Genomic DNA, 27,351 nt, shown 5'->3' on the forward strand with positions numbered 1-27,351 from the left:
AGAGGGGTTTTGAGATTTTGGGTTTGGGGTTTGGGGTTTTGGGTTTTTGGGTTTTGGGGTTTTGGGGTTGGGGCTTTGGGTTTTGGGGTTTTGGGGTTTTGGCAGTTGAGCGCTGCTTTCCCAGATTTGGGGAAAAAATCTGGGCCCGGGCTCTCTGCAGAGCTGGGGGCAGTTCCCAGTTCATGTCCCAGTGCTGTGACACCACCTGGGCTGTCCTTGTGGGGACAATTTTGGGGATAAGTCCTGAAATCCGCTCCAGGCTCTCTGCAGAGCTGGGGACAGCTCCCAGGCCGTGTCCCCTCACTGTGACACCGACTGGAACAATTTCAGGGACACCACCAACAATTGGGACAATTTTGGGGTTCAGCCCCATAAATCTGGGCCAGGGCTCTCTGTAGAGCTGGGGACAGATCCCAGTTTGTGTCCCAGTGCTGTGACACCACCTGGACTGTCCAAGCTGGGACAATTTTGGGGATCAGCCCCACAAATCTGGGCCCAGGCTCTCTGTAGAGCTGGGGACAGCTCCCAGGCCGTGTCCCCTCACTGTGACACCGCCCGGGCTCTCCCTGTGGGCACAATATCAGGGATCAGCCCCACAAATCTGGGCCCAGGCTCTCTGTAGAGCTGGGGACAGCTCCCAGCTCATGTCCCAGTGCTGTGACACTGCCTGAGATGTCCAAGCTGGGGATGGATTCAGGGATCAGCCCCACAAAGCTGGGCCCAGGCTCTCTGCAGAGCTCCCAGTTCATGTCCCAGTGCTGTGACACCACCTGGGCTGTCCAAGCTGAGACAATTTCAGGGATCAGCCCCATAAATCCGGCCCTGGGTTCTCTGAAGATCTGGGGACAGCTCCCAGGCCATGTCCCCTCACTGTGACACTGACTGGAACAATTTTGGGGACACCACCACCAGCTGGGACAATTTCAGAGATCAGGGCCACAAATCTGGGCCCAGGCTCTCTGCAGAGATCCCAGTTCATGTCCCAGTGCTGTGACACCGCCTGGGCTGTCCCTGTGGGGACAATTTCGGGGATCAGCCCCTAAATCAGCTCCAGGCTCTCTGCAGAGCTGGGGACAGCTCCCAGTTCATGTGACACTGCCTGGGCTGTCCCTATGGGGATGATTTCGGGGCCAAGCTGTTCTGGGGCACCAAGAGCCCTTCCAGGGCCTCGGGGCTGAGCAGCTCATCCCAAATTTAACCCCAGCCCCACTTCCCTCATCAGGCGCATCCCTGAGCCGGTCCCCCAGGGCCATCCTGGTGTGTCCCTGAACTGGGGCCAGCTGGAGCAGGGACAGCCACCCCCAGTGACCTCTGAGTGCAGCTCTGAGCACAGCCTCGTGCTCCGTGCCCTTCCCAGGGAGCTTTGTTGGAATCCAAAGAAATAAGAGCAGGGAGAAGGGGAAAAAAAAAAAAAAGAAAAAGAGATTTTTAGGACTTAGCTGCAGCCTGCCCGGATTTCCCTCTCTGGCATTTGGACGCTGGAGAAAGAAATGGCTGGGATTTAAAGAGGAAAATTCCTGCTGGCAGGAGCAGCCTGGTGTGGCTGCGGGGGCAGGGGTGACCTCCTAAGGGCTGATCCTAAGGGGGTTTTATTCCTAAGGGGGTTTTATTCCTTAGGGTTTTTTATTCCCGAGGGGTTTTATTCCTAAGGGGTTTTTATTCCTTAGGGATTTTTTTATTCCTGAGGGAGTTTTATTCCTGAGGGGTTTTTATTCCCCACTCCGCAGGGATATCGGGAGTTGTTCCACTCAAATCCCTCCTCTCTGTCCCTGTGTGAGCTCCACCCTTCCCAAGCCATCCAAACCCGGCTCTCGCTGTGGGATCTGCCCCTGCTGTCACCCTCTGTCCTCTCCCTGTCCTGATTTTTCCTGGGATCGTGGGATGGGCTGGGCTGCAGGGACCTTGGAGCCCATCCTGCTCCACCCCAGGGATCCCAGGCGGCTCCAAGCCCTGCCCAGCCTTGGGCACAGCCAGGGATGGACAATCCACAGCTTCTCTGGGAATTCCGTCCAGGGCCTCTCCGCCTCCACAGGGTGGGATTGATCCCAAATATCCCATCCAAACCTCCCCAATTTCGTCTCTAATCCTGTCATTCCCTCTCTCACCCCTCATTCCCCACACCTTTCCCTAAAAGCCCTTCCCACTGGAGTTTATAATGCTGGAAAACACCTTTCCCTAAAAACCCTTCCTGCTGGAGTTTATCCCTCCCTGCCAGGGCATTCCCAGCCCCTCTCCTGGAATATCCTCTGTGGGTTTGGGGGATGAAACAGAAGGAAGGTGTGAAAATCTCCAGTGTCCCTCTGTCCATCCCTCTATCCCTCTGTCTGCCCTTCTGCGGGGCCAGGCCAGGCTCAACCAGCCCCAATTAGGGCCATTAATTAATCAAAGGGGCAGCCTTGGTCACTCAGGGCCTTCCCTTCCCTTCCCTTCCCTTCCCTTCCCTTCCCTTCCCTTCCCTTCCCTTCCCTTCCCTTCCCTTCCCTTCCCTTCCCTTCCCTTCCCTTCCCTTCCCTTCCCTTCCCTTCCCTTCCCTTCCCAAACCTTCCCAAACCTTCCATTCCCAAACCTTCCCTTCCCCCCCTTTTCCCCTTCACCCTTTTCCCCACCTTTTCCTGTCCTTTTTGCCCTTTTTTCTCCCCTTTTCCCCCCTTACCCCCTTTTTCCTCCCTTTTCCCCCTTTTCCCCCCACTTTTCTCCCCTTTTTTCCCATTTTCCCCCTTTCTCCCCTCTTTTTTCCCCCTTTTCTTCCCCTTTTCCCTTTTTTCCCCTTTTCCTCCTCCCCCCCCACTTTTTACCCCTTTATTGATCCAGATCAATATTTATTGATCCAGATAAAATTCCCCACCCCTGCTCCCAACCCCACCATTCCCAGGGCTGTAATTCAGATTTAATAATTCCCATTTCTATTTAACAATTCACATTCATATTTAATAACTTGCCTTTAGATCCAAGAATGCACATTTCTATTTAATAACGGATTAATTAATTATTAATTAATTCATTGATCTTTATCTCATTTTTCCCGGATCTGTTCTCCATCCCCTGCATGATTTTGGCATCACAAAGATTTTTATAAACCCATAAATTCCAGATATTATTTTTATAGGGATATTTGTGTTTCCTGGGATTCTCCCCACCTACATGCAGGTGTGAACCTTGCCAGGAATCCACCTGGATTTCCATTTATTCCAATTTATTTCCATTTCCCATTTCTTTGGGACACATTAAATCCCAGCTGGAGTTGTTTCCCCCCATAGAACTCAAGGAAAGGCTCCAAAAGGGCCAAATCCAGGCTTTTTAAGGAGAAACAATTCCATGAAGTGATGGAGGTCGTGAGGAAATCAGGATTTTCCATGGATAAAACCCCATTTTTGGATAAAAAATCTGATTTTTCATAACCTGACTGAGATGATTTTTGCCGCCTCCCAGACTTGCAGATCCCAGAGCAGAATTTTGCTGGCAAAAAAAAAAAAAAAAAAAAAAAAAAGGCAATTTTGGGGCTTTTCCCTCCTCCTTCTGTGCACAAACATCATTCAATCCCGATCCTGGTGTTTTCTTGGATGCTTTTCCAGCCCCTGCAGAATTTGATCCCAGGGATCAAATATCAGATTTTTATGGAAAAAAACCCTCCCAGATTTTGGCAGCAGCAGCAGCCAGGAATTCCCAGACCCGGGAAGATCCCCTTGGGCAATCCCGGAGTATCCCAAGCTTCCATTGGGAATTGCCCAGCCCTGGGAGCTGCCTGGGGCAGGATTTGGGATAAAATTGGCCCTTTTTGGTGAGGAAACTCCTCTGGGAAGGCGTCAGCAGAGGGTGACATTGTGCAGGATTGGGGAATATTGGGGAATACCTGGAATGCCACCAGGAAAACTTGGGAAAGTCCAAAGGGGCCTAAAAATTCTGAGGAATAGCCTGAAATTCCAAGGAAGAGTGTTGGGTTCTGGGAAGAGGGATTTGGGATAATAAGGAATTCCTTTTATGAGTTTGCTGTGGGAATGTTTTAGATCTAAACCTCAGTCCTGTGCTAAAAATTCCAGATTTTAGGAATTTTTTAAATGCGTAAAATGAGGCACCCAATCTGTACTTTTCCATGGTTCTGACGGAATTTTGAGGGTTCCGAAGGGGAACTTTGCTGCTGTGGGAATGAAATGGATCCAAGAGCTGTTCCGTGGGAATGGGAAAGGATGGAAAGGTGGAATTTGGCTTCTTGAAGGGAATTCCCATGGGAATTCTGGGATAGTTCATGGATTTATCATGATGAGGATGATTTATGGATTTGTGGTTGTGGTGACCTGGACTGAGCCCGAGTGGGGAGGGTTCGGAGCCGGGTGTTGGAATTTTGGTGGATTTCAGGTTCTTTGCCTGTGGATTGGGATTTCCAGGGGTTTCCATGGCTCTGGAATGGCTGGGGATGGAATGGCAGGGAATTCTGTCATTCCCAGTAATTCCCAGTCATTCCCAACCATTCCCAGCCATTCCCAGCCATTCCCAGCCACTTCCAACCATTCCCAACTATTCCCAGTCATTCCCAACCACTCCCAGCCATTCCCAACCATTCCTAACCATTCCCAGCCATTCCCAGGTTGAATATCCCAGTGGAGCTTCCCAGGATTTAAATGAATATCCCAGGAGAGCATCCCAGCCTTCCCATTTTCCAGATCAATGGCTTTTCCCAAATCCTAATTTTTTTGGAGAAAGTCCTGCCTCCGTTGACTCGTTTAGAAAACATCCATGCAAACAAAGGAATTCCAGGTTTTTCCAAGGGCACCTGGGGTTTCCAAGCTGGATTGGCCAAGTGGCTCCTGAGTGTTTCCCTGCCTGGCACTGGGATCTATCCCTGGAGTTGGGATCTCTCCATGGCTGCCACGGCTCTGGAATTGTCCAGCAGCTCCAGGAGCTCTGGGATTGGAATCTTTGAGAATCTTTGGGCATGGAAGGAAGAGGGACAGGCCAGGAAATTCCTTGACTCCAGGGAATGTTCAGGGAATGTTTCACTTCCATTGGAGCAGGAATTTGGGATTCCAAAGGAATGACCTGTTGGGAATCGTGTGGTGGGAATGCCAGGAATCCCCACCTGTTCCTTCTGGAACCACAGTCTCTGGAGGGCCCAGCTGGGAGTCGGCACATCCAGGTTTTATTCCCAGTGAAAAGGAATTCCCGCCCTCAGCTTCTCCCTTGTCCCATTTTCCCTCCCCAAAACCCCTCCAGTCCAATCCTGGGCTGCAGAAACCCTGGAAAAAATGGAAAATAGAGAAAAAAAACCCCAATATTGTTTCAGCCCCCCCAAACACTGGGAATCTGGACAATTCCAACTGCTGAAATCTGGGAGTGTCTCACATTCCAGGGGGAAGCAATTCCTTAATCCAGTTCCCTTCTCCCAGGAGGGGAAGCTCCTGGAGTGTCCAGGATGCAATCATTTCCCTACATTCCCAGGCAGGAACACCAAAACTTCCTTAAGAATTCCAGGGAATTTGTTCTGCTCTGGAAACTGGGGAGCAGGGCTGGGGAGAGGGGTTCGGCTCCGGCAGGGTCAGGGCTCAGCTTTCCGAGCCTGGAGCCAAAATCCCGGATTCCCGGGAGCCTGGAAAGGTGAGGGAATCTCATGTGGGCTCCTCAGCAGCTGGGAAAGGCTTTTCTTGGGATATTTCCTGTATTCAGTCCTGGATTCCTGGAAACCTGGATGGGTGAGGGAATCTCACGTGGGCTCCTCAGGAGCCCTCAGGGAAAGGTTTTTCCTTTCCATTTTTCCTGGGATATTTCATTTCTCGAGCTGAGGGTGGGGATTTTCTCCTTGCAGCTCTTCCCTGCTTCATTTTCCAAGAGTTTCCTTGGGGTTTCTGACCCTTTTTCGAGCCTTTAGGATCTGCTCTGTTGGTGGTTTAGCTCAGAACAGGTTTGGTGCGTCCCACGCGCGGGTCAGGAGATGCTGAGTGCCAGAACCAGCTCCTGCCCAGGAGGCTGAGCGTCCACAGGGATCCCAGAGATCCCACCTGGATCCAAGCACAAAATTCCCATCCCCTTGGTGCCGTTGTGATCCCAGGGGAGCCAAAAATTTGATGTCAGAGGCAATCCCTGGACAGCAAAGTCCCAACTCCTGTGGGACTGGAAGCTTAGGAATTTCCTCCTGGGTGGTGGCCTTGGGGACAGCCATGTCCTGTGTCCTTGGAAACTCCTCCTGGCTGGTGGCCTTGGGGACATCCATGTCCTTCCCTCACCCAGGACAGCCTGGGGTGGGATTTGCCCCCCCATCCTTCAGTGGAATTGGTGTCTGAGACCCCAAGGGATAAATTGGGGCAATTTCCTGCAGAAATGGGGCTGCAGGGCTGGCCCTGGTGTGAGAGGGGGCTCAGGGTTCCCATGGGATGAGCCCCTCCTGCCATTGTTCCTGCGAGATCTGAGCTGGGAAGGGAATATTTTGTGCCAAAACCCAGGAAAAATCCCAGGTTCTTCCCTGGTGGTGCTGTGCCCGCTCCATGCCCAAGCACCTCAGTGTGGTGGCTGGGAATTCCCTGCTGGGCCTCAGGAACCCCGGGGCAGGAGGGATTTGGGATTCCTTGTCCCCAGCCTGGGAGGTGGCACAGCTGGGCTCTGTCCCCGCTGGGGGCCAGGAACTCCATCCCAGGAGGAATGGGAGCTCCATCCATGAGGAATGGGAGCTCCATCCATGAGGAATGGGAACTCCATCCTATAAGGAATGGGAGCTCCATCCGTGAGGAATGGGAGCTCCATCCATGAGGAATGGGAGCTCCATCCCATGAGAAATGGGAACTCCACCCCATGAGGAAACCAGGCCTTTTCCATGGGTGGAAACCCATTTTTGGATAAAAAATCTGATTTTTCATCACCTGACAGAGATGATTTTTGGGCAGAGCAGAGTGGGAGCGGTTCCATGGGAGCAGGATGTGATTCCAGGGTTGTTGTTGGGCTCCTGGAGGAGAATTCCAATTTCAGCAGCTGTGGGAGAAGCTGCCACCCCATCCTTTATTCCTTCTGCCCTGGCTGTGGTGCCTTTTGGGGCTGCCTAAAAACAGAGCCAGACAAAATTGAGGAAATAAAAAGCAGGTGTATTTATTTATTGAAGGGCCCTCAGGTGCATCTCAGGCAGGGGCTGCACCCAAAACTGGACCACGGCTCACTCAAGGGTTTTCACACTTTGATAACTTTGGTCCATTTGCATGTTGGGGGTTAATCCTCCAATTACAGCTTCAGCTAATGAAGCCATTCACCCCAAGTTTGCTCCCCCAGCTCCCTTTTGTTGAATCTCTGGGGGCCTGAGGCAGTGAGGTGTCCTTGCCTGCCAGGCCTGGAGAGGAATTGTTGTGTCTGCCCCAAACGGGAGAACAGCAGCTGGCACTGCGGGTGGGCTTTGGAGTTACACACTGAAGAACCCAGGATTATATTACAAATTACAAATTGCAAATACAAATAATAAAAAATGTATTAAATGAATCTATGAAATCCTGAGGCATCAGCTCCACCTCAGTGCTGCTGACACCCAGCAGGGCCCGGGATGCACCCGGGGCTGGGGTGGCTCCCCTGGGGCTCTCACCCCGCACCTTTCCTGGCTCAGGGCGTTTGATTGTCTGAAAGCAGCAGAATCTTTAACAGTCCATCCCAAAATGGTTGGGTTTTACCACAGAGCCTGTGATGGGGCACGAGCATCAGCAGTGGGTTGTCACAGACATCTTTTATGGAAAATCCTTTCCTTAGGATTTTTTCCTCCTGAGAAGCTGAGAGGCCTCAGGAACAAAATGTACCCAATGGTTATCTGCTGCTGTGGAATGCAACAGGTGCATCTGGGATTGGGCTCATGTGGTTGTTTCTAATTAATGGCCAATCACAGTCAGCTGGCTCAGACTCTCTGTCCGAGACAGAAACTTTTGTTATCATTCTTTCTTTTGCTATTCTTAGCCAGCCTTCTGATGAAATCCTTTCTTCTATTCTTTTAGTATAGTTTAAATATAATATATATCATAAAATAATAAATCAAGCCTTCTGAAACATGGAGGCAGATCCTGGTCTCTTCCCTCATCCTCAAACCCCTGTGACACGGTCACATCCTTGCCTGCCAGGCCTGGAGAGGAATTGCTGTGTGGGAGAACAGCAGCTGGCACTGCGTGTGGGGTTTGGGGTTCTACACTAAAGAACTGCAGGGTCACAAATACACAAAAAATATAAAAATTAAACCCCTGAGGCACCGGCTGGTGGCCCCGAGCAGCTCCGTCCCTCCCCTCGTTCCGCTGCCCTGCCCGGGCCGGCGCCGCCGCATCCCCCGGCCCGACCCCTCCTTCCCTCCCTCCTTTCCTCCCTCCCTCCCCCCGCGGCATCCCGGGCTCCTTCCCGGGGGTTTTAATATTCAGGCCGTACCTTCCACATGAGCAGTGCTGAAGAGCCGGGTGTCGGGGTTTATTGATATCACCCGGGGCCGCTCGGGGCTGTCAGCTGCACATTCAGCCTCCCGCGACCCCCTAAGGTGCGGGTCCTGGCAGCTCTAAAGGAATCCGCACAAAAAAAAAAATCCCTTTTTTTGTTCGGCCCAAGGTGAGACAATGCGGGCAGGGCCCTGCTCCAGATGACAGCGCTGATAAAGGAGCGCGGCGCAGGGATATCTTCCTTTCTTCGCGCTCCTTCATTCAATCCTTCTTTCTGTCACTCGCATTCTCTCCTCCCTGCGTTTCCCTTTCTTCTCTTTCTTCTGGCGGCCGCGGCAGGGCCGGGCCCGGGGGTTCAATCGCGGACGAATGTCACAGCCCCGCTCCCGGCGCATCCCGGGGCTGCCCAAGGCGTCCCGGGGGTTCCTGACATGAATGGAGAGCTGGGAGCGATTTTTGGGGGGAAAAACGGGCAGGGGAGGGGGGAAAAACGTGGAGAGAAAGAGAGAGGAGGTGGGAGAAACGCGGGAGGGAAAGTGGAGTTTGTGGTGAGGCAGGAGGGTGTGGATATCCACATATAAATGTATTTCTATATAGAAATCTATTTATAAATATATAGGTATATAGAATGTGTATAGAACATTAATAGTATAGAAAATCAAGACCCAAATCAAAGCTCACAGGGGCACAGCAAGTGGGCAGGGGATAAAAAAATCAGATATTCCAAAAATCCGTCATGAGTTTTGCTGCATCCCTGATTTCCCAGCTGGAGCACGAGGAGAGGGAAGGGAAGAGGTGGCTCAGGGCCACTGGGATCTGTCCCTGGCACTGGGATCTGTCCCTGGCATTGGGATCTGTCCCTGGAATTGGAATCTGTCCCTGGCACTAGGATCTGTCCCTGGCACTGGGATCTGTCCCTGGCACTGGGATCTGTCCCTGGATCTGGGATCTGTCCCTGGAACTGGGATCTCTCCCTGGCATTGGGATCTCCCTGGAATCGGGATCTGTCCCTGGCACTGGGATCTGTCCCTGAATCAGGGATCTGTCCCTGGATCTGGGATCTGTCCCTGGGATCTGTCCCTGGATCAGGGATCTGTCCCTGGATCTGGGATCTGTCCCTGGAACTGGGATCTGTCCCTGGATCTGGGATGTGTCCCTGGGATCTGTCCCTGGATCAGGGATCTCTCCCTGTCCCTGGGATCTGTCCCTGAATCAGGGATCTGTCCCTGGCATTGGGATCTGTCCCTGAATCAGGGATCTGTCCCTGGCATTGGGATCTGTCCCTGGATCAGGGATCTCTCCCTGGATTAGGGATCAGGGAAAACAGGGAAAACAGGCAGGGCTGGTGTTGAGTTTTTCTCTTCTTTTTTGCTGGGGTCGGGGTGAAATGTGTGATTCGGCATTTCTTGCTTGGATTCAGGTGTTTATCAGTTTTTATCTGTGTTACAGGCTCACAAACTGTGAGTTTAACAGTACTTTAACAAACTAAAAATGGAGCTGTGTCTTTACAAGGCTTTGTAAGGATAAACTGTTTAATTAACAAATGGCCCTTAATTTTTTTAAAATTTAACTTAGGAACTAACTATTTGTGTCTTGTAATGTGGATCTTTTTATCTAATTACACAATATTACTTAAATTTATGAAGAAGAAGGATTAGTTTCTGTCCTAAAACTTCTATTTTGTTTTATATATATTGCTATATTCTATAACCTTAAACTCTAGGTTTTCTATTATGTGATATTATACACTTTTATTTAAACTATGCACCAATAACCTCAGTTTTATTGTTTCATTTTGGAAGTTTTCTCTATGGCACCAATAACCTCAGTTTTATTGTTTCATTTTGGAAGTTTTCTCTATGGCTGCAGGTTAAATGTGGTGTTCTCTTGAGGGTCAGCACAGAAAGTCTGAAATTCTCAGAAACCAGGGTTCCAACAGGCTGGAGCTCAGGGTGGGATCCCAGCCAGGTGGGCACCCCCAGGGTGACCCTGTCCCTGTCCCTGCCCCTGTCCCTGTCCCTGTCCCTGTCCCTGTCCTGTCCCTGTCCCTGTTCCTGTCCCTGTTCCTGTCCCTGTCCCTGTTCCTGTCCCTGTCCTGTCCCTGTTCCTGTCCCTGTTCCTGTTCCTGTTCCTGTCCCTGTCCCTGTCCTTGTCCCTGTTCCTGTCCCTGTTCCTGTCCCTGTCCTGTCCCTGTTTCTGTCCCTGTTCCTGTCCCTGTCCCTGTTTCTGTCCCTGTTCCTGTTTCTGTCCCTGTTCCTGTCCCTGTCCCTGTCCCTGTCCCTGTCCCTGCCAGGAGTGGCACAGATTGATGGATCCCAGCCCCAAACTGGGGCTGAGCATCTCCAGGTTGTCCCCGTCCCTGTCCCTGTTCCTGTCCCTGTCCTTGTCCCTGTCCCTGTTCCTGTCCTGTCCCTGTTCCTGTCCCTGTCCTGTCCCTGTTTCTGTCCCTGTTCCTGTTCCTGTCCCTGTCCTGTCCCTGCCAGGAGTGGCATGGATTGGTGGATCCCAGCCCCAAACTGGGGCTGAGCATCTCCAGGGTGTCCCTGTCCCTGTCCTTGTCCCTGTCCCTGTTCCTGTCCTGTCCCTGTTCCTGTCCCTGTTTCTGTCCCTGTCCCTGTCCCTGTCCCTGTCCCTGTCCCTGTCCCTGTTCCTGTCCCTGTCCCTGTCCCTGTCCCTGTCCCTGCCCAGGAGTGGCACTGATTGGTGAATCCCAGCCCCAAACTGGGGCTGAGGATGAGGAGGAGCAGCCAGGCCCAGCCCAGGGAGTTGCCCCAGGGCCCAGAGGAGCCGTGGGGACAGACACGGACAGGGAATGTCCCCTCTGCTCCTTCCCCCTTGATGTCCCAAGCCCCGGTGACACAGCCACGCTGGTCCCTCGGGCCTGGCAGTGTCCCCTGCAGGCTGGGATCAGATCCCTGTAAATCCAGGGGTTATCTGGGATCAGATCCCTGTAAATCCAGGAATTCCCTGGGATCAGATCCCTGTAAATCCAGGGGTTATCTGAGATTGGATCCCTGTAAATCCAGGAATTCCGTGGGATCAGATCCCTGTAAATCCAGGGATTGTCTGAGATTGGATCCCTGTAAATCCAGTGGTTATCTGAGATTGGATCCCTGTAAATCCAGGAATTCCGTGGGATCAGATCCCTGTAAATCCAGGGGTTATCTGAGATTGGATCCCTGTAAATCCAGGGATTCCCTGGGATCAGATCCCTGTAAATCCAGGGGTTACCTGGGATCAGTTGTCCCATCCCTGCTGCCTTACCCTGTAAATCCAGGGGTTATCTGGGGTTGGATTCCTGTGAATTCAGGGATTGTCTGGGATGGGATCCCTGTAAATCCAGGGGTTATTCAGGATCAGATCACCCACCTCTGCTGCCCTACCCTGTAAGTCCAGGGATTCTCTGGGATCAGATCCCTGTAAATCCAGGGATTCTCCATTATCACATCCCTGTAAATCCAGGGGTTATCTGGGGCTGGATCCCTGTAAATCCAGGGATTATCTAGGATCAGATCAGCTCTGATCCCTGTAAATCCAGATACACCTTGGGCAGTCAGAAACCTCTGAGGCTACACCCACAATGGACAATGGTCATGAGTTTTTCAGACAATTATAAATTTTTAACCCCATTTGCATATCAGGGGTTCATGCTCCAATTACAGCTTCAGGTGATGAAGTCATTTACCCCCAGTTTGCTGCCCCCCAGCTCATTTTGTTTGTACTTTTCAGGGCCTGAGGCTGGAGGGTGTCCTTGAGTTTCAGGCCTAGAGAGGAATTGTTGTGTCTGAATAAAATGGGAGAACAGCAGCTGGCAGAACAGGCTGTGGAATTTAGAGTTGGGCACTAATGCAGCACAGGATCTGAAAAATAGAAAAGCTGAAATCCTAAGGCATTGCTCGCCTTCCCTCCTTCCCTCTGTGAAAAACATGTTGACTCTCCTGTGAAAATGTAAAAAGTTTAATAAAGGACAATAGGAGACAAGGACCACAGAGCAAAGGTTATTACAACTACACTGTTATCTTTGGGGATGCTCTTTAAATATTTTTTCTATTGCATCAGTCTGTTGTATATTCATAGACTTCTATGGATAGTAAAAATTTTCTCTAAACCAGTTTATATGTTTTAAGGATTGTTTAACCTGGCTCCTCCTTGGGTTTGGTTTTTAGAGCATGTGGATTCCTTGGCTGTGGTTTTAGTAATTTTTTATCACCTCCAGTTTTTGGGCCTTGGTCCGCACTGTTTTTGGATGGTGAGTGCTGATAGTTGGCAGATCTGTAGCAGATGTCCTCATCCTGTGTTCATTGGATGTTATCCCATCCAAGTAGGCATTTAAACACAAATATAGTTAACTACTATGTCTAAGCTTAATTAACAACAGAAATAAAAACTATATCTTTATAACAAAGTTACTTTAACACTATGCATATAAAATCGATTTTAATATTTGTGAAAAGCCAATATTATCATATGATCTAATATATTAATATATTATAATATATCATATATGCATATACTATATATTCATATATAAATATATTACCATATATTATAACATATAATTTTATATCATCATATAAATAATAGAATTAGAAATAATATATTATATAATTTCATATTATAGAAATAATAGAATCATAAATACTACATATAAACAACATTATAATATAATATAATATAATATAATATAATATAATATAATATAATATAATATAATATAATATAATATAATATAATATAATATAATATAATATAATATAATATAATATAATATAATATAATATAATATAATATAATATAATATAATATAATGTAATGTAATATGATGTAATAATATATAATATAATATAATATAATAATATATTATATAATTTTTATTTATAATATATAAACACTAAAATGTATTGTGATATAATTATATTATAATAATATATATCTATTTATAGAATATATAAATAATAAAATTATAAATTATACATATAATATCTATTGTATAATATGTATTGTATTATAAAATATGATATCTATAACACCTCCCTCTGTCCGGGCTGGATCCTGCGCCTGCCACAGGCACGAGGCCATGAATATTGAAGTGCCAGAGGGGCCTTTTATGGAGCCCACAGATGTGCCGGGACTCGGGGCCGGCCCCATCACCTCGGGCCGCTTGAAAAGGCCGAACAAAAGCGCGGAGAGAGAGGGCGAGGGGCGGAGGGGGCAGGGAGGCGAGGAGCAGGAAAAAGTTGAAAGCGAAGAAAAGAGGGCCGGAGTTGATGGATATTCCATCTGTTTGTGGCCAGGGCATTCACAAAGGACGCGGCTCCCTGTCTGCCCTCCCTCCCTCCCTCCCTCTCTCCCGGGCTGCCGCCGAACGGTCGGGATGGGTCGGGTTTGTTCCCCTCTGGAAGGGGCAGAAAGTTTTGGGGTTTGTGATGGGTGTGAGGACAAGGCAGTGGGGCAGATCCTCAGGATCAGCCCCGTGGATCCCACTATTCTCTGGGATTTCATCTGGATCAGATCAGCCTCATGGATCCTGCTGTCCCCACAGGGAGTTTCTGGGATCAGATCAGCCCCGTGGATCCTGCTGTTCCCACAGGGATCCTCTGGGATCCCATCTGGATCAGATCAGCCCCGTGGATCCCGCTGTCCTCACAGGGATCCTCTGGGATCAGATCAGCCCCATGCATCCCACTGTTCCCACAGGATCCCATCTGGGATCAGATCAGCCCCATGGATCCTGATGTTCCCACATGGAGCCTCTGGGATCAGATCAGCCCTGTGGATTCCACTGTTCCCACAGGGATCCTCTGGGATCAGATGGGATCCCATGGATCCCACTGTTCCCACAGGATCCCATCTGGATCAGATCAGCCCCGTGGATCCTGCTGTTCCCACAGGATCTCATCTGGGATCCCATCTGGGATCAGATCCCTGTGGATCCCAAACTGAGTCTTTAACCAAAGGAAAGCTCTGTCTGGAATATTTTTATATGTTTATTGGGTTATTACCTTATCTAAGCAGGTATTTTAATATAAGTATACTTATATCAGCTATTTAATTAAGCTTAATTAACAACAGAAATAAAAACTATATCTTTATAACAAAGTCACTTCAACACTACACAAATAAAATCTATTTTAATATTTGTGAAAAGCCAATATTATATTAACAGTGCTGGGAGCAACAAAATCATGGCAGGACAATTCTGCACCGCCTTTTTGGGCTCCTCAAGGCCCCGTTTGCACCTGGATGGGATTGGTTTGCTCCTGCCTGGGAAAAAGGAGCTGGGAAGGCTGGGAGAGCTCCAATTCCAGCTTCCGGAGCTGCTGGTGGCAGGCCCAGCTCAGGAGAGGATAAATCCCAATGTGCCCCTGATCCCGGCTCGTTCCGTGTCCTCCTGGGGCAGCCCGAAGCTCGGGCTGTGCCATCCCACCTCTCCTGTCCCACAGGCACAGCTTGGGATGGTGGATCCAGGGATTCCTCCATGCCTGAATCTCAAAGATTCCTCCTTCTGCCCCACAGGCGATGCCCAGGGCAGGATCTCAGCTGTAATCATGGGATGGGCTGGGCTAGGCTGGGCTGGGTTGTGTTGGGTTGAGTTGAGTTGACTTGGGTTGGCTTGGGTTGAGTTGAGTTGGATTGGCTTGGGTTGGGCTGGGCTGGGTTGAGTTGGGTTGGGTTTGGTTTGGTTAAGTCTCGTTGAGCTGAGTTTTGTTGGGTTGAGTTGAGTTGAGTTGGGCTGGGCTGGGTTGTGTTGAATTGAGTCGGGTAGGGTTGGGCTGGGTTGCGTTGGCTTGGCTTGAGTTGGGTTGGCTTGGGACCAGCTTAAAATGGATCCAAGTCCATCCTCCTGCCATGGCAGGGACACCTTCCACCATCCCAGGCTGCTCCCAGCCCTGTCCAGCCTGGCCTTGGACTCTTCCAGGGATCCAGGGGCAGCCACAGCTGCTCTGGGCACCCTGTGCCAGGGCCTGCCCACCCTCACAGCCAGGAATTCCTTCCCAATATCCCACCTAAACCCCCCTGTGGCAGTGGGAAGCCATTCCCTGTGTCCTGTCCCTCCATCCCTTGGCAATTGTCTCTCTCCATCTTTCCCGTGGCTCCTTCAGGCCAGGCAAGGCCACAATGAGGCCACTCCAGAGCTTTGGGACAGTTCAGCCTCCTCTCTAGGCTGAACATTCCCAATTCCCTCAGCCTTTCCCTCCAGGAGAGCTGCTCCGTCCCATTGATCCCTGTGCACCTGGGCTGGGCTGGGCTGGGTGGAGAGCCCTGGAACAGGGGATCCTCTGGGGGCTCTCACCTGGGGCTGCTCAGATTGTGCTGGCACCTTCCAGTGGGTTCCCTTCCCTTCCCTTCCCTTCCCTTCCCTTCCCTTCCCTTCCCTTCCCTTCCCTTCCCTTCCCTTCCCTTCCCTTCCCAAACCTTCCCTTCCCTTCCCAAACCTTCCCAAACCTTCCTCCCTCATCCCATTAAATCCCAGCCACCTCCAGGTGGGATTTATGGAGCAACGCCATGGCTGCAGCAGCTTCAGGGGAATTTGCTGCAGCCAAATGCAGCACAAGAGTTGCAGCCATGGCCCAGCTGACCCCAATCCCAGACCATTCGCAGTCCCACACCATCCCCAATCCCGCTCCATCCCTAATCCCACACCATCTTCAGTGCCACTCCATCCCCAATCCCACTCCCTCCCCAATCCCATTTTGTTCTCAATCCCACTTTGTCCCCAGTCCCAATTTGCCCTTAATCCCGTTCCCTCCTCAATCCCACTCCCTACTCTATCCTACTCCCTCCCCAATCCTGCTCTGTCCCCAATCCCACTCTATTCCCAGTCCTGCTCCCTCCCCAATCCCATTTCATCCCAAATCCCACTCCTTCCCCAATCCCACTTCATCCCCAGTCCCACTCTGTCCCCAATCCCATTTTGTCCCCAATCCCATTTTGTCCCCAGCCCCACTTCATCCCCAGTCCCGCTCCCTCCCCACCTCTCCCGTTTGGTTTTCAGGGCGGTGCAGCTGGCAGGGAGAGGGAAGGGAAGGGGAGGGGAGGGCAGGGCTGAGGCTGGCGAGCAGCCCCTGCTGCCCTCGCCCCATCCCCGTAATGAATGCGCCCCCACGCCCGGCGCTGCCATCCCGCTCCCAGCACCGGCTGCGGCTCCTTGTGGAGCATCCCGGGCTCAGGCTGAGCCTGGAGGGCCTCACTGGGGCCGGCTCCTCCTAATCCTGTTGATTAATTTAACTCCAGGGCCAAGAGGAGCCCAGAAGCTGCGGCTGGAGAGGAGGGAGGCGGAGGAGACGGGAATGGGGATGGGGACACGGCCAGGCCCTGACTGCAGACGGCTTTTCCTGGTGCCCAGCCTCCTCCTGCTCCTTCCAAACCCCTCCAAAGGGCTCCTGCTCGTTGCTCCCCAAGCTGAACCCGCAGCTTTCCTCAGGAATGGAGTTTGGGGCTGTAATTCCCACATTTCCTCACGCTGGAATGAGCCCCTGGACAAGGCCAGGCTTCCCTTTGTCGTCTTTCCCCGCACTGCTCCGGCTGCTCCAGGGGAGTTTATTCCCTTTCCCAGCTCTTCCTGAAGGTGCAGGACTCGGCAGTGCCCCACACAAACCCTCAGCAGGTCCCTCCACGGGGCCACTGCTCCCCTTGCCTCCCAAAAATTGCCCAGACATTGGAAGATCCCCCTCGGAGCAGCGGGAAGGGCTTCCCACTGCATCCCTGCTGCCACTCCCAGGATGAAGCCCCTGCCCGCCTTTTATTCCTGAAATTACCATTTCTTTCTAAAAGCAAAGAGATTTGGGCAGTTTGAGTTTTTCATTCTGAGCTGCAGAGCAGTTACTCTGAAAAAGAGATGAAAAAACAATGGAATTGTTCCTAAAAAACCCAAACACAGGGGGATGAGCATGAGTCCTATAACCCACATGCTTTTCTCCTGGCTTTCCCTGCTCTCCTGGCTTTTCCTTCTCTCCTGTTTTCCCTTCTCTTCTGGTTTTCCCTTTTCCCTTTACTTTTCCCTTTTCCCTTCAATTTTCCATTTTTTCTTCAGTTTTCCCTTTTCCCTTCACTTTTCCCTTTTCAGTTTTCCCTTTTCCCTTTAGTTTTCCCTTTTTCCTTCAGTTTTCCCTTTTCAGTTTTCCCTTTTCCCTTTACTTTTCCCTTTTCCCTTTACTTTTCCCTTTTCCCTTCAGTTTTCCCTTTTCCCTTCAATTTTCCATTTTTTCTTCAGTTTTCCCTTTTCCCTTCAGTTTTCCCTTTTCAGTTTTCCCTTTTCCCTTCAGTTTTCCCTTTTCCCTTCACTTTTCCCTTTTCAGTTTTCCCTTTTCAGATTTCCCTTTTCCCTTTAGTTTTCCCTGTTCCCTGCCTTGTCCTGGGAGGTTTTCCCCTCCGCTCACTCCCGGCTCCGCTTTTCCCGTTAATCTTTCCCAGGATGAGCTCCCGGTGGAGCTGCTGCCGGCCAGCCCGCTGCTTCCCATTCTTCATCCTTCCCACCCAGGGAGGAGCTGCTGGAAATTTCTGTACCTTCCCCTTTGCAGGCTGAGCAAGGCTAAAACACCACCGGTTGCTCCTGAAGGAAAAATCTCTGGAAATTTGGGTGAAAAATTCGGGTGTCCCCCTGCTCCTGCTGCTGGCAGCCACTGCTCACACAGGGATGGGCTGGAAAAAATGAAGGGTTTGAGTTTGGGGTGGATCCCCAGCCTGGGATTCTCCACAGCTTTGGAGAATCCAAAAAAGAATCCACATTCTCTGAAAAAATTCCTTGGCCCAGGATTTTTCTCCTGGGAAGCTGAAGAGCCTCAGAGAAAAGGAAAACAATTCTTATCTCATTTGCTTCTCCTGTGTTGTGCTCATGTGTGGAATGTGTTTGGAGATTGTTTACCCAAAGGTGATTCCTGTTTCATTGGATTCTGAATCCAATGAAATATTCCTGTTTCACTGCATTCTGCTGTGAGTTGTTTTGACTCTTTGGCCAATCAGGGCCAAGCTGTGTCTAGACTCTGAGTTTTCGTTATTATCTTTTTAGCATTCTGTAAGTGTCCTTTCCGTATTCTTTAGTCAGTATAGTTAGTGTAGTATTCTTTAATATAACATAGCATCATAAGGTAATAAATCAGCCTTCTGAGAGCGTGGAGTCAGATGCATCATTCCTGCCTTCATCAGGGCATTCCCTGCAAACACAACACAGGAGAGAACGTGGGAGTGGATTGTCCTGGATATTGCAGCTGGTTGGGAATGGGAACGACCTGTGGGGCTGGGAGCTGAGGGAGCAGCTCGTGGGGCGTGCTGGATGTGCCAGGAGCCCATCCCAGCTGGAAAACATTCCCTGTCCTTCCCCACATCCCTGCCTGACAGCAGCAGCTGCTCAGGCTGGGAGCAGCTGTTCCCAGCCATTCCCTGGGAGTTTTCCTCGGTTCCAGCTTTGAGGTCGGGCTCTTGGAGCCGGGCACTTGGCACCGGGAACTGTGGCTGCTGTTCCCAGCCCTTCCCGGCCCCCGGGGTCACTGGGGTGGGGGGTGGCTCCCGCTGGCTCTGGCACGGCTGGAAAATGGGGATAACGCCTGGCAGGAGCCGTCAGGAAGCTTGGGGATGGATGGAGAGGCTTATCCTAATCTTGGTATCGGTTATCTCAGCCCTTTTCACCCCAGAATCAGCACCACGGTGGGGACACAGGGTGACAATCCCTTGTCCTCTCCCAAAACCTCATGGACAAACCAGGGATCCTTTAGCGGGAGCTGGGGGGGTATAGAGGATATTTTCACCCCTGACAAAGGAGGAAATGACAAGGAGGAAATGACAATTAATTACTTTATTATACTATGTTATTATATATTATATTACACTATATTACATTACATCTAAACTGAATCTGCCAAGCACTCAACTCTGCACCCAACTGCTCTGAATCTCTGTCAGTGACAGTCCCGACACACACACACTTGGATTCCATTGGTCAGTGAATCAAAATATTCACACCAGAATCCAATTATCAATTCCCTTCAGGTAAACAATCTCCCATGATTGTGAACAAACACAGGAGCACTAAATGAGATAAAAATTGTGTTTTCTTTCTCTGAGGTTCAGAGAATGTGAAACCCAGAAATATTCTTGGGAAGAATTGTGCCTTGCTTTTCTCTGAGAAGAGAAATGTGGCAACAATGAGGTTTCCCTTCCCAGGTGGAATTTGGCACGGATCCTTTCCCGGGTGGTTTTCGCTGCCCCTGGGAGCTCTGGATCCCAGAAGTGGGATGGGAGGAGCAGCCGAGCTCATTCATGATGGAGCAGCTCCACTGAGGAGCTTCAGGGAATGCGCTGGAGCTTTCCAGATGTGCCTTTGCTCCTCCAAGGCCCAGATGTGCGGGCTCCTACCTGCCCCGCATCATCTGGGGCCCAGATGTGCAGCCCTGCTGTCCTCAAGCACAGATGTTCCTTCTCCTGGAGACCCCTCGAAGTGGACAAATCCCAAAAATCTTGTTTAGAAACAAATTTTGGCGACGCGTGGAAGAACTTGGAAATTTTTTAGGATTTTTTCTTTAGGATCTTTAAAACGTGGGGCAGTTGCTGCCCCTCTGAAGCCGTCAGGGAATTTCTCACTGATTTTGGGGGAAGAAATACAGAAATCGAAGGGTTTGGATCTAAAAGCTGAACATGTTTAAGGCATTTAACGGGATGCCAGAGCCTGAAGGAGGGAAAACCTCTCCAAGGGATGTTTTTCCTCCAGAAACAACCCCTGGAGCAGAGCTCCCCTGGATCCAGCACCTTCTCCGAGGTCCCACAAGCCCCAGGACATAAAAGGAATTTTGTCAGGAATGCAGAGGCTTTTTGTGGTGATCTCAGTACAAACGAGGCGGCCCCGGGGGGATCTGTGCCTCCCAAACCCCCCAGCAGCTGTCGGGAGCCACAGCTGCAGCTCCCAGCGCTGCCAAGAAGAAAAGCAGATTTTTGGGTGATGATAATATAGGAGCTGAACAAAAAAGGGGGGAAAAATAGGCTGGAAAACACGGTTAGAGACTTCAGGGAACTTTATGGTCAAGCAGAGTTTATGTAAGCCCTGCTTTAATCCTAAATTAGCAAAGGTTCGCCTGAAAGAAAAAGGACTTCGCTGTGAGCACGATTTGGTTCTGGCTCTCAGCGAGGCTGGGTGGTTCCTGTGGAAAACAACAGCCAGGCTCGGGAAGGGAAAAAATCAATTGATGCAGTGAATCCCCTGTTTTCCTGGGAAAGAAGGAAGAGGTGGCAGGGCCAGAGATGTCCCCAGCTCGGAGGTTTCCTGTGTCACCTTGTCCCTTCTCTGCTGCCCTGGACAGGGGGCACATTTTGTGGCCTCTCACATTTTTGAGACCCTCCAAAATCAACATCTGCACCCCACAGGGAACCCATAACCCCCACATGGAACATCTCTGGAGCCTGGGATTGCTCCAGGAGAGACAACATTGGAGTTCCAGCTCCTGCAAAAGCTGCTGAGGACCTGGGGGATATCCATGGGGGGCTTTCTGCTTGATCACCAGCCAAAAATGTGGGGCAAAACTGGGTTTATTTATTCCAGCTGGGTTCACCAGAGCCTCAGGAGGCCGTGCCTGGTGCTGGGATCAAGGCAGGGAGAAGGGAAAGGGAAAAGTCCAGGTGGAGGAATAAGTGACTGATTAAACATTGGGAAAGGACTGGATGGTGCCTGAATTCCATAGGAAATTTGGGAATTGAAGAGCTGAGTTGTCTCCTGTGGGCAGCCCAACCTCCAGCAATGCTGAGCTGGAAGGGTTTTTCCCATCTGTAAAAATTGCCAATTGTTCCTCTTTCTTTTCCTTCCTAAGTTTTAAAAACTGAAATCTTCAAGCCCAACCCTTGATAAAACATGGGAGGAAATTGGGCAGCACAAGTCAAAGCATCATTTGTTGACAACATTTCAGTTCTTGCCTTTTTTGGGCCAAAACGGGCAACTCTGAAACAGGAATTTCCAAGGAGAAGTGGAAATTCCTTGAAATAAGCCAAACACTGGCAGTTCTTTTCTCGGTGTCAATTTGAATCAGGGGCTATGGGCTCCCCTTTTCCTGTGAGAAGTTTTGATTTCCCGAGGTTTTCTTTGCAATGTGGGGGGAAATAAATGTAGCAAATGCCATAAACAGCATAAAAAGAGTGGATGTTCTGTCCGTGGGACAGAGAAACTGGAAATTCCTCATCCCTGGAAGCGTCCAAGGCCAGGCTGGACAGGGCTTGGAGCACCCTGGGACAATGGAAGGTGTCCCTATGGAGGTGTGGAATGGGATGAGATTTAAGGTCCCTCCCAGCCCAAACCAGTCTGGGATTCCAGGATTGCCATGGCTGTGGGGACAGGGACTGGGATTCCAGGATTGCCGTGGATGTGGGGACAGGGACTGGGATTCCAGGATTGCCATGGCTGTGGGGACAGGGACTGGGATTCCAGGATTGCCATGGATGTGGGGACAGGGACTGGGATTCCAGGATTGCCATGGATGTGGAATTGAGGGACTGGGATTCCAAGATTCCCATAGCTGTGGAATTGAGGGACTGGGATTCCAGGATTGCCATGGATGTGGAATTGAGGGACTGGGATTCCAGGATTGCCATGGACGTGGAATTGAGGGACTGGGATTCCAGGATTGCCATGGCTGTGGGGACAGGGACTGGGATCCCAGGATTCCCATGGCTGTGGCATTGAGGGACTGGGATTCCAAGATTCCCATGGATGTGGAATTGAGGGACTGGGATTCCAGGATTGCCATGGCTGTGGAATTGAGGTACTGGGATCCCAGGATTCCCATGGATGTGGAATTGAGGGACTCCTTTTCTTAGATACTGAGCAGAAATTCTTCCCTGGAATGGATTTCCCAGAGAAGCTGTGGCTGCCCCAGATCCCTGGAGGTGCCCTGGCATGGTGGGAAGTGTCCATGCCCACGGCAGGGGGTGGCACTGGATGGACTTTGAGGCCTTTCCAACCCAAATTAGATTATTATCCCTGCTGTTAATGAAGGAATGGGACCACTTTTGGGCTAAGAATGATTTATTACTCAGATAAGCATTAGAGGCTGTGAGATTTATGAGAGCAAGTAGCCAGTTGTAGCTCAAGAGTGGCCACAAGTCCTTTGTTACAAGACAATCTGTAACTTTTTAATCTAATGGACAAAGTTTCTCTTGTTTTTCCAACTTATCCCTTTTATTGAATTTTGCTGTGGGTACTTTTGCCCAGTAGGCTGTTGTCACACGTATACACACATTCTAATATATGGAATATATTATATTATATTCTAATATATAGAATATATAGAATATGTAAAACTATATTCTAATATATAGAATATAGTTTTATAGTTATAATATTCTATTAAAACTTCTAAACTCTTAGCTTACTCTATATAACTACTCTCCTACATTATAAACTCATCATTTTAACACTACAATTTCTCACTTAAGGCATATTCTTACAGCTCTAGAAACAGAAGTTTATGATTTTTCTTCTTAATGTCTGTGTACATTTTTTTACATTAATATAATACACAGCCTTTTCACATTAATCTAATTTGCATTAATCTAATTAATCTATTTTTACATTAATCTAATTAATCTATTTTTACATTAATCTAGTGTACAGCCTTTTTCTAAGGCTGCAGATCAAACCCTTCAGTGTTTGTGGAATTTTCTGTTTTTCCGATTCCCACATCAGAAGATTCCAACATTGGAACATAATTCCAAGCTTTATTTTGTTGACTTTGCTGGGCTCTTTACAGAATTCCCAGAATCACTGGGTGGGAAGAAACCTTCAAGACCATCCAGTCCAACCCAGCCCCAACACCTCAACTAAACCCCGGCACCCAGTGCCACATCCAGGCTTCATTAAACACACCCAGGGATGGGGACTCCACCACCTCCCTGGGCAGATCATTCCAGAACTTTGTCACAGACATCTTTTATGAAAAATCCTTTCCTTAGGGTTTTTTCTCCTGGGAAGCTGAGAGGCCTCAGGAACAAAATGTACCCAATGGTTATCTGCTGCTGTGGAATGCAACTGGTGCATCTGGGATTGGGCTCATGAGGTTGTTTCTAATTAATGGCCAATCACAGTCAGCTGGCTCGGACTCTCTGTCCGAGCCACATGCCTTTGTTATTCATTCCTTCTTTTTCTATTCTTAGCCAGCCTGCTGATGAAATCCTTTCTTCTATTCTTTTAGTATAGTTTTAATATAATATATATCATAAAATAATAAATCAGCCTTCTGAAACATGGAGTCAAATCCTAGTCTCTTCCCTCATCCTCGGACCCCTTTCAGCACTGTCACAGAACTTTATCACTGTTTCCATGAAAAACTTTTTCCTAATATCCAACCTGTATTTCCCTTGGTGCAGCTTAAGGCCGTGTGCTCTGGTTGTGTCAGTGCTGCTGGAGAAAGAGCCCAGCCCCAGCTGAGCACAGGCACCTTTCAGGAGCTGTGGGGAGTGATGAAGTCACCCCTGAGTCTCCTTTTCTCCAGGCTGAGCACCCCCAGCTCCCTCAGTGGTTCCTCACAGGGTTTGTGTTCCAATATTTTTCCCCGTGGGACTGAGCCCCCTCTCCTGATTTCCTCTTCCTCCCTCTCCTCAGGGAACCGCCTGGACGAGGGCTCGGACGTGGAGTCGGAGCCGGACCTGCCGCTGAAGCGGAAGCAGCGCCGCAGCCGCACCACGTTCACGGCGGAGCAGCTGGAGGAGCTGGAGAAGGCCTTCGAGAGGACCCACTACCCCGACATCTACACCCGCGAGGAGCTGGCCCAGCGCACCAAGCTCACCGAGGCCCGCGTGCAGGTAAGGCCCGGCCTAACCGCGCGCGGCCCGGTCTAAGGTCTAAGCCCACACGCTCCCCGGAGTAACCCTGTGCACCCCTGGCTTAACCCTGCACATTCTGGCTTACTCTGTGCTGCCCAGCCTAACCCTGCACAGCCCAGGCTAACCCCATGCATCCAGGCCTAACCTCAGGCTCCCCAGCCTAACCCATCACATCCCAGCCTAACCCTGTGCTGCCCAGACTAACCCTGCATGTTCTTGCTTACCCTGTGCAGCCCAGACTAACCCTGCGCACCCCAGCCTAACCCTGCACATCCCAGCCTAACCCCACTCTCCCCAGCCTAACCCTGTGCACCCCAGCCTAATCCTGCACTCCCCGGCCTAACCCGGCTCAACTCAGCCTAAGCCCACTCTCCCTGGCCTAACCCTGCTCACCCCAGCCTAACCCCGCTCTCCCTGGCCTAACCCTGCACAGCCCAGCCTAACCCTGTGCAGCCCAGCCTAACCCTGCTCTCCCTGCCCTAACCCTGCTCACCCCAGCCTAACCCCGCTCTCCCCACCCAGAACATGGCTGCTCCTTCTCTGCCTCGTCTTAACAGAGCAAAACCTTTGCTTGAACAGGGTTCAAACAATCAAATTAAAGCAGATCCATACTGGAGGCTTCCAGCCGGGCATGGACACACCCAGTTATGGGATTCCTGCAATTTGATGAGGGTGATTAATTAGGATTTCTGACTGGTACAATAGGGTGTTCAGTTGTCCCAGGAGTTCACCCCATGTCAGCCCCAAGGGCTTCTTGGCCCCATTTTCTTCTCAGATTGTGGTTGGAAAACAAAATGTTCTTCTTGGAAATATGGCTCAGCAGCGTTTAAGGGATGAATTAGGAGGTTAATCATTGTCCTAAAATCTCGGGGAAAGGTAGGAAAACCACCAGGAGCTACATAACTCTGGGACGGCACCCCACAGAGCTACGGATCATGGGGAAAACCCAAAGCTCTTTAGGCATCACCTCCCCTTGGAGAGGAGCTGGGAATGAGGCGGCTCCAAGGTGGGAGCCGAGGTCAAACCCAGCTCTGCCTCTCGGGTCCCGTCCAACTCCTCTGCATTCCCACGGATTCAGGGAGGCCCTCTGGATTTGGCCCCTGCAGCGGTACCAGCTGCAGGGTTTGCATCCCCGTTGGGACTGGCAGCAAAAGTTTGGCATTTTCTCTTGGAGGCGATCCCTCGGAGGCCCGGGGGGGTTATTCCCGGCTGGAGCAATCCCACATTTCCCAGCCTGGCCCCGCGGAGCAGATCGGATTCTGCGACGTTTGCAAGTTCCGCGTGTGAATTTTCAGACAAGTTTGGGGGATTTTTTTCTTTTCCCCCCTCCTCGGATCTCCGGGGAGCACAACAAGGCTGGGGAGGAGGGAGAGCAGGAGAGGGGAGGAGCGGGAAGGGAGGGTTTGGAGCCGGGAATTCTGACATGGACACGATGAATGGCCCTGGCGGGAGCGGCACACAGAGCCCCTTATGTGTCCCACATAAAGGCTGGGTCAGCGGCGTGTGCAAACAGCACCGGGATCGGGGATAATGGGATCCCTCGGGAAGGGGGAGGGATTGGGGATTGGGGATTGGGGACTAGGAGGGTTACAGCAGTGAGATGGGGACCCCCGCAGTCTGTGCTCCCAGCAGGAATCCCGGGTGCTGCGGGAGCAGGGAAAGGGCTCTTCGAGCTCTCTCCTGCCCAAGAAATGCTCCTGGAATGAGTTTTTCCAAAGGAAAATGAGCATTTCCAAAGGAAAATGAGCATTTCCAAAGGAAAATGGGCTTTTCCAATGGAAAATGAACATTTCCAAAGGAAAATGAGCTTTTCCAAAGAAAAATGGGCTTTTCCAAAGGAAAATTGGTTTTTCCAATGCAAAATGAACATTTCCAAACTAAAATGAGCTTTTCCAAAGGAAAATGGGCTTTTCCAACGGAAAATGAACATTTCCAAAAGAAAATTAGCATTTCCAAAGGAAAAAGGCCTTTTCCAAAGGAAAATGGGGTTTTCCAAAGGAAAATGAGCATTTCCAAAGGAAAAAGGCCTTTTCCAAAGAAACTGGGCTGGGTTTTCCTGGGGGTGTCAGGATAAGGATGCGCTCACCCAGGAACTGCCTTAGAGTTTTGGGGTTTTCCCCTCCGATGTTTTGGGTGTTGGGTTTTCCCCTCCTGGGTATGGGGGTGTCCCCCACTCCTGCTTAAGGATTTTTCCCAAAGAATTGTCCAGCACTCCCTGCACTGTGGGAGGTGCTGTCACCTCCCTGCAGCTTCCTCCTGGGAAATCCTGGATTTTCCTGGAGCCGTCATCCCTCTAGACTTGGCTGTGGAGACTGGAGAAGGAAATCCAGCACAACGTAGGCTGGCCCGACTTTGATCTCAGCCCAGGGAGTTCAGAAGTGTGGATTTGGTGGCCGTGTAAGATCGGGGGATGTTTGGAGCCTGGGAAAGTGGCTCATTAAGGGAATGAAGCCACCCAGGGTTGTAATGTGTGAATTCCCCCGTTTTGTTTTGCGTGTTTTTGCCCTAATTGTGTAGGTGGCCACAAGCTGTCGAGCATGGGATAGAAAATGGATAGAAATGGAAAAAATGGGATTTTGAGGGAGAGCTGAGTTTAGGGAACACTGTGGGATGGAGCATGAGGGACGCTGAGAAGGAAGGGAAGAGCCCCAAAGCCCCAAAGCACCAGGGAGAGCACAAACCTTTCCCAAGGATCTGGGAGAACGGAGGGAAGAAGGACAACCAAAAAAAAAAAAAACAAAAAAAACCCAAAAACCAACAAAACCCCATTAATTAATTTTAAAATGCCCTTTTTCCCTGTCCCAAGCTGGGATCTCCCAGGCCCTGGGTGAGGAGGCTCCTGCCAGGGCTTAGCAGCAGCTGCTCTCAGAAGCACATTCCTGCTGCCTTGCTCATTCCAGCAGCCTGGCACGGGCGGCTCCTTCCCACCACCTGATTTTCTGGATATCAGGGCTGGTCTTCCGCCGGCTCTTGGGATCTGCAAACATCGCTCAGCAAAGATCTTGTGCGAAAAACTTTAAAAAAAAAAATAGCTCCACACACAGATAAACCCACATGGGCACATCCAGCAGGGAATCTTCCCCCACCTCGGGGGCTCTCTGCTGTCTTGACTGAGTTTTTAAGCCAAGAGTTGAGTTTTGGGTTAAAAATGGCTCCAAGGCAGCAGGGCCAGCTCAGAGTG

General features: G+C 50.3%; 1 protein-coding gene across 3 annotated transcripts in view; it reads left to right on the top strand.

The window, feature by feature from the left end:
• The window catches only part of PAX7 (paired box 7), a 134,571-nt gene that overhangs the window by 34,406 nt on the left and 72,814 nt on the right, over positions 1 to 27,351 (top strand). For all 3 annotated transcript variants that reach the window (XM_036396245.1, XM_036396244.2, XM_036396248.2), the window contains exon 5: positions 23,950 to 24,149. In XM_036396245.1, coding sequence (XP_036252138.1) covers positions 23,950 to 24,149 — 200 coding nt within the window. The remainder of the gene's footprint in view (positions 1 to 23,949; positions 24,150 to 27,351) is intronic.

This window comes from Molothrus ater, chromosome 23 (assembly GCF_012460135.2).
Source record: "Molothrus ater isolate BHLD 08-10-18 breed brown headed cowbird chromosome 23, BPBGC_Mater_1.1, whole genome shotgun sequence".
In the NCBI taxonomy this organism is placed as follows: domain Eukaryota; kingdom Metazoa; phylum Chordata; class Aves; order Passeriformes; family Icteridae; genus Molothrus; species Molothrus ater.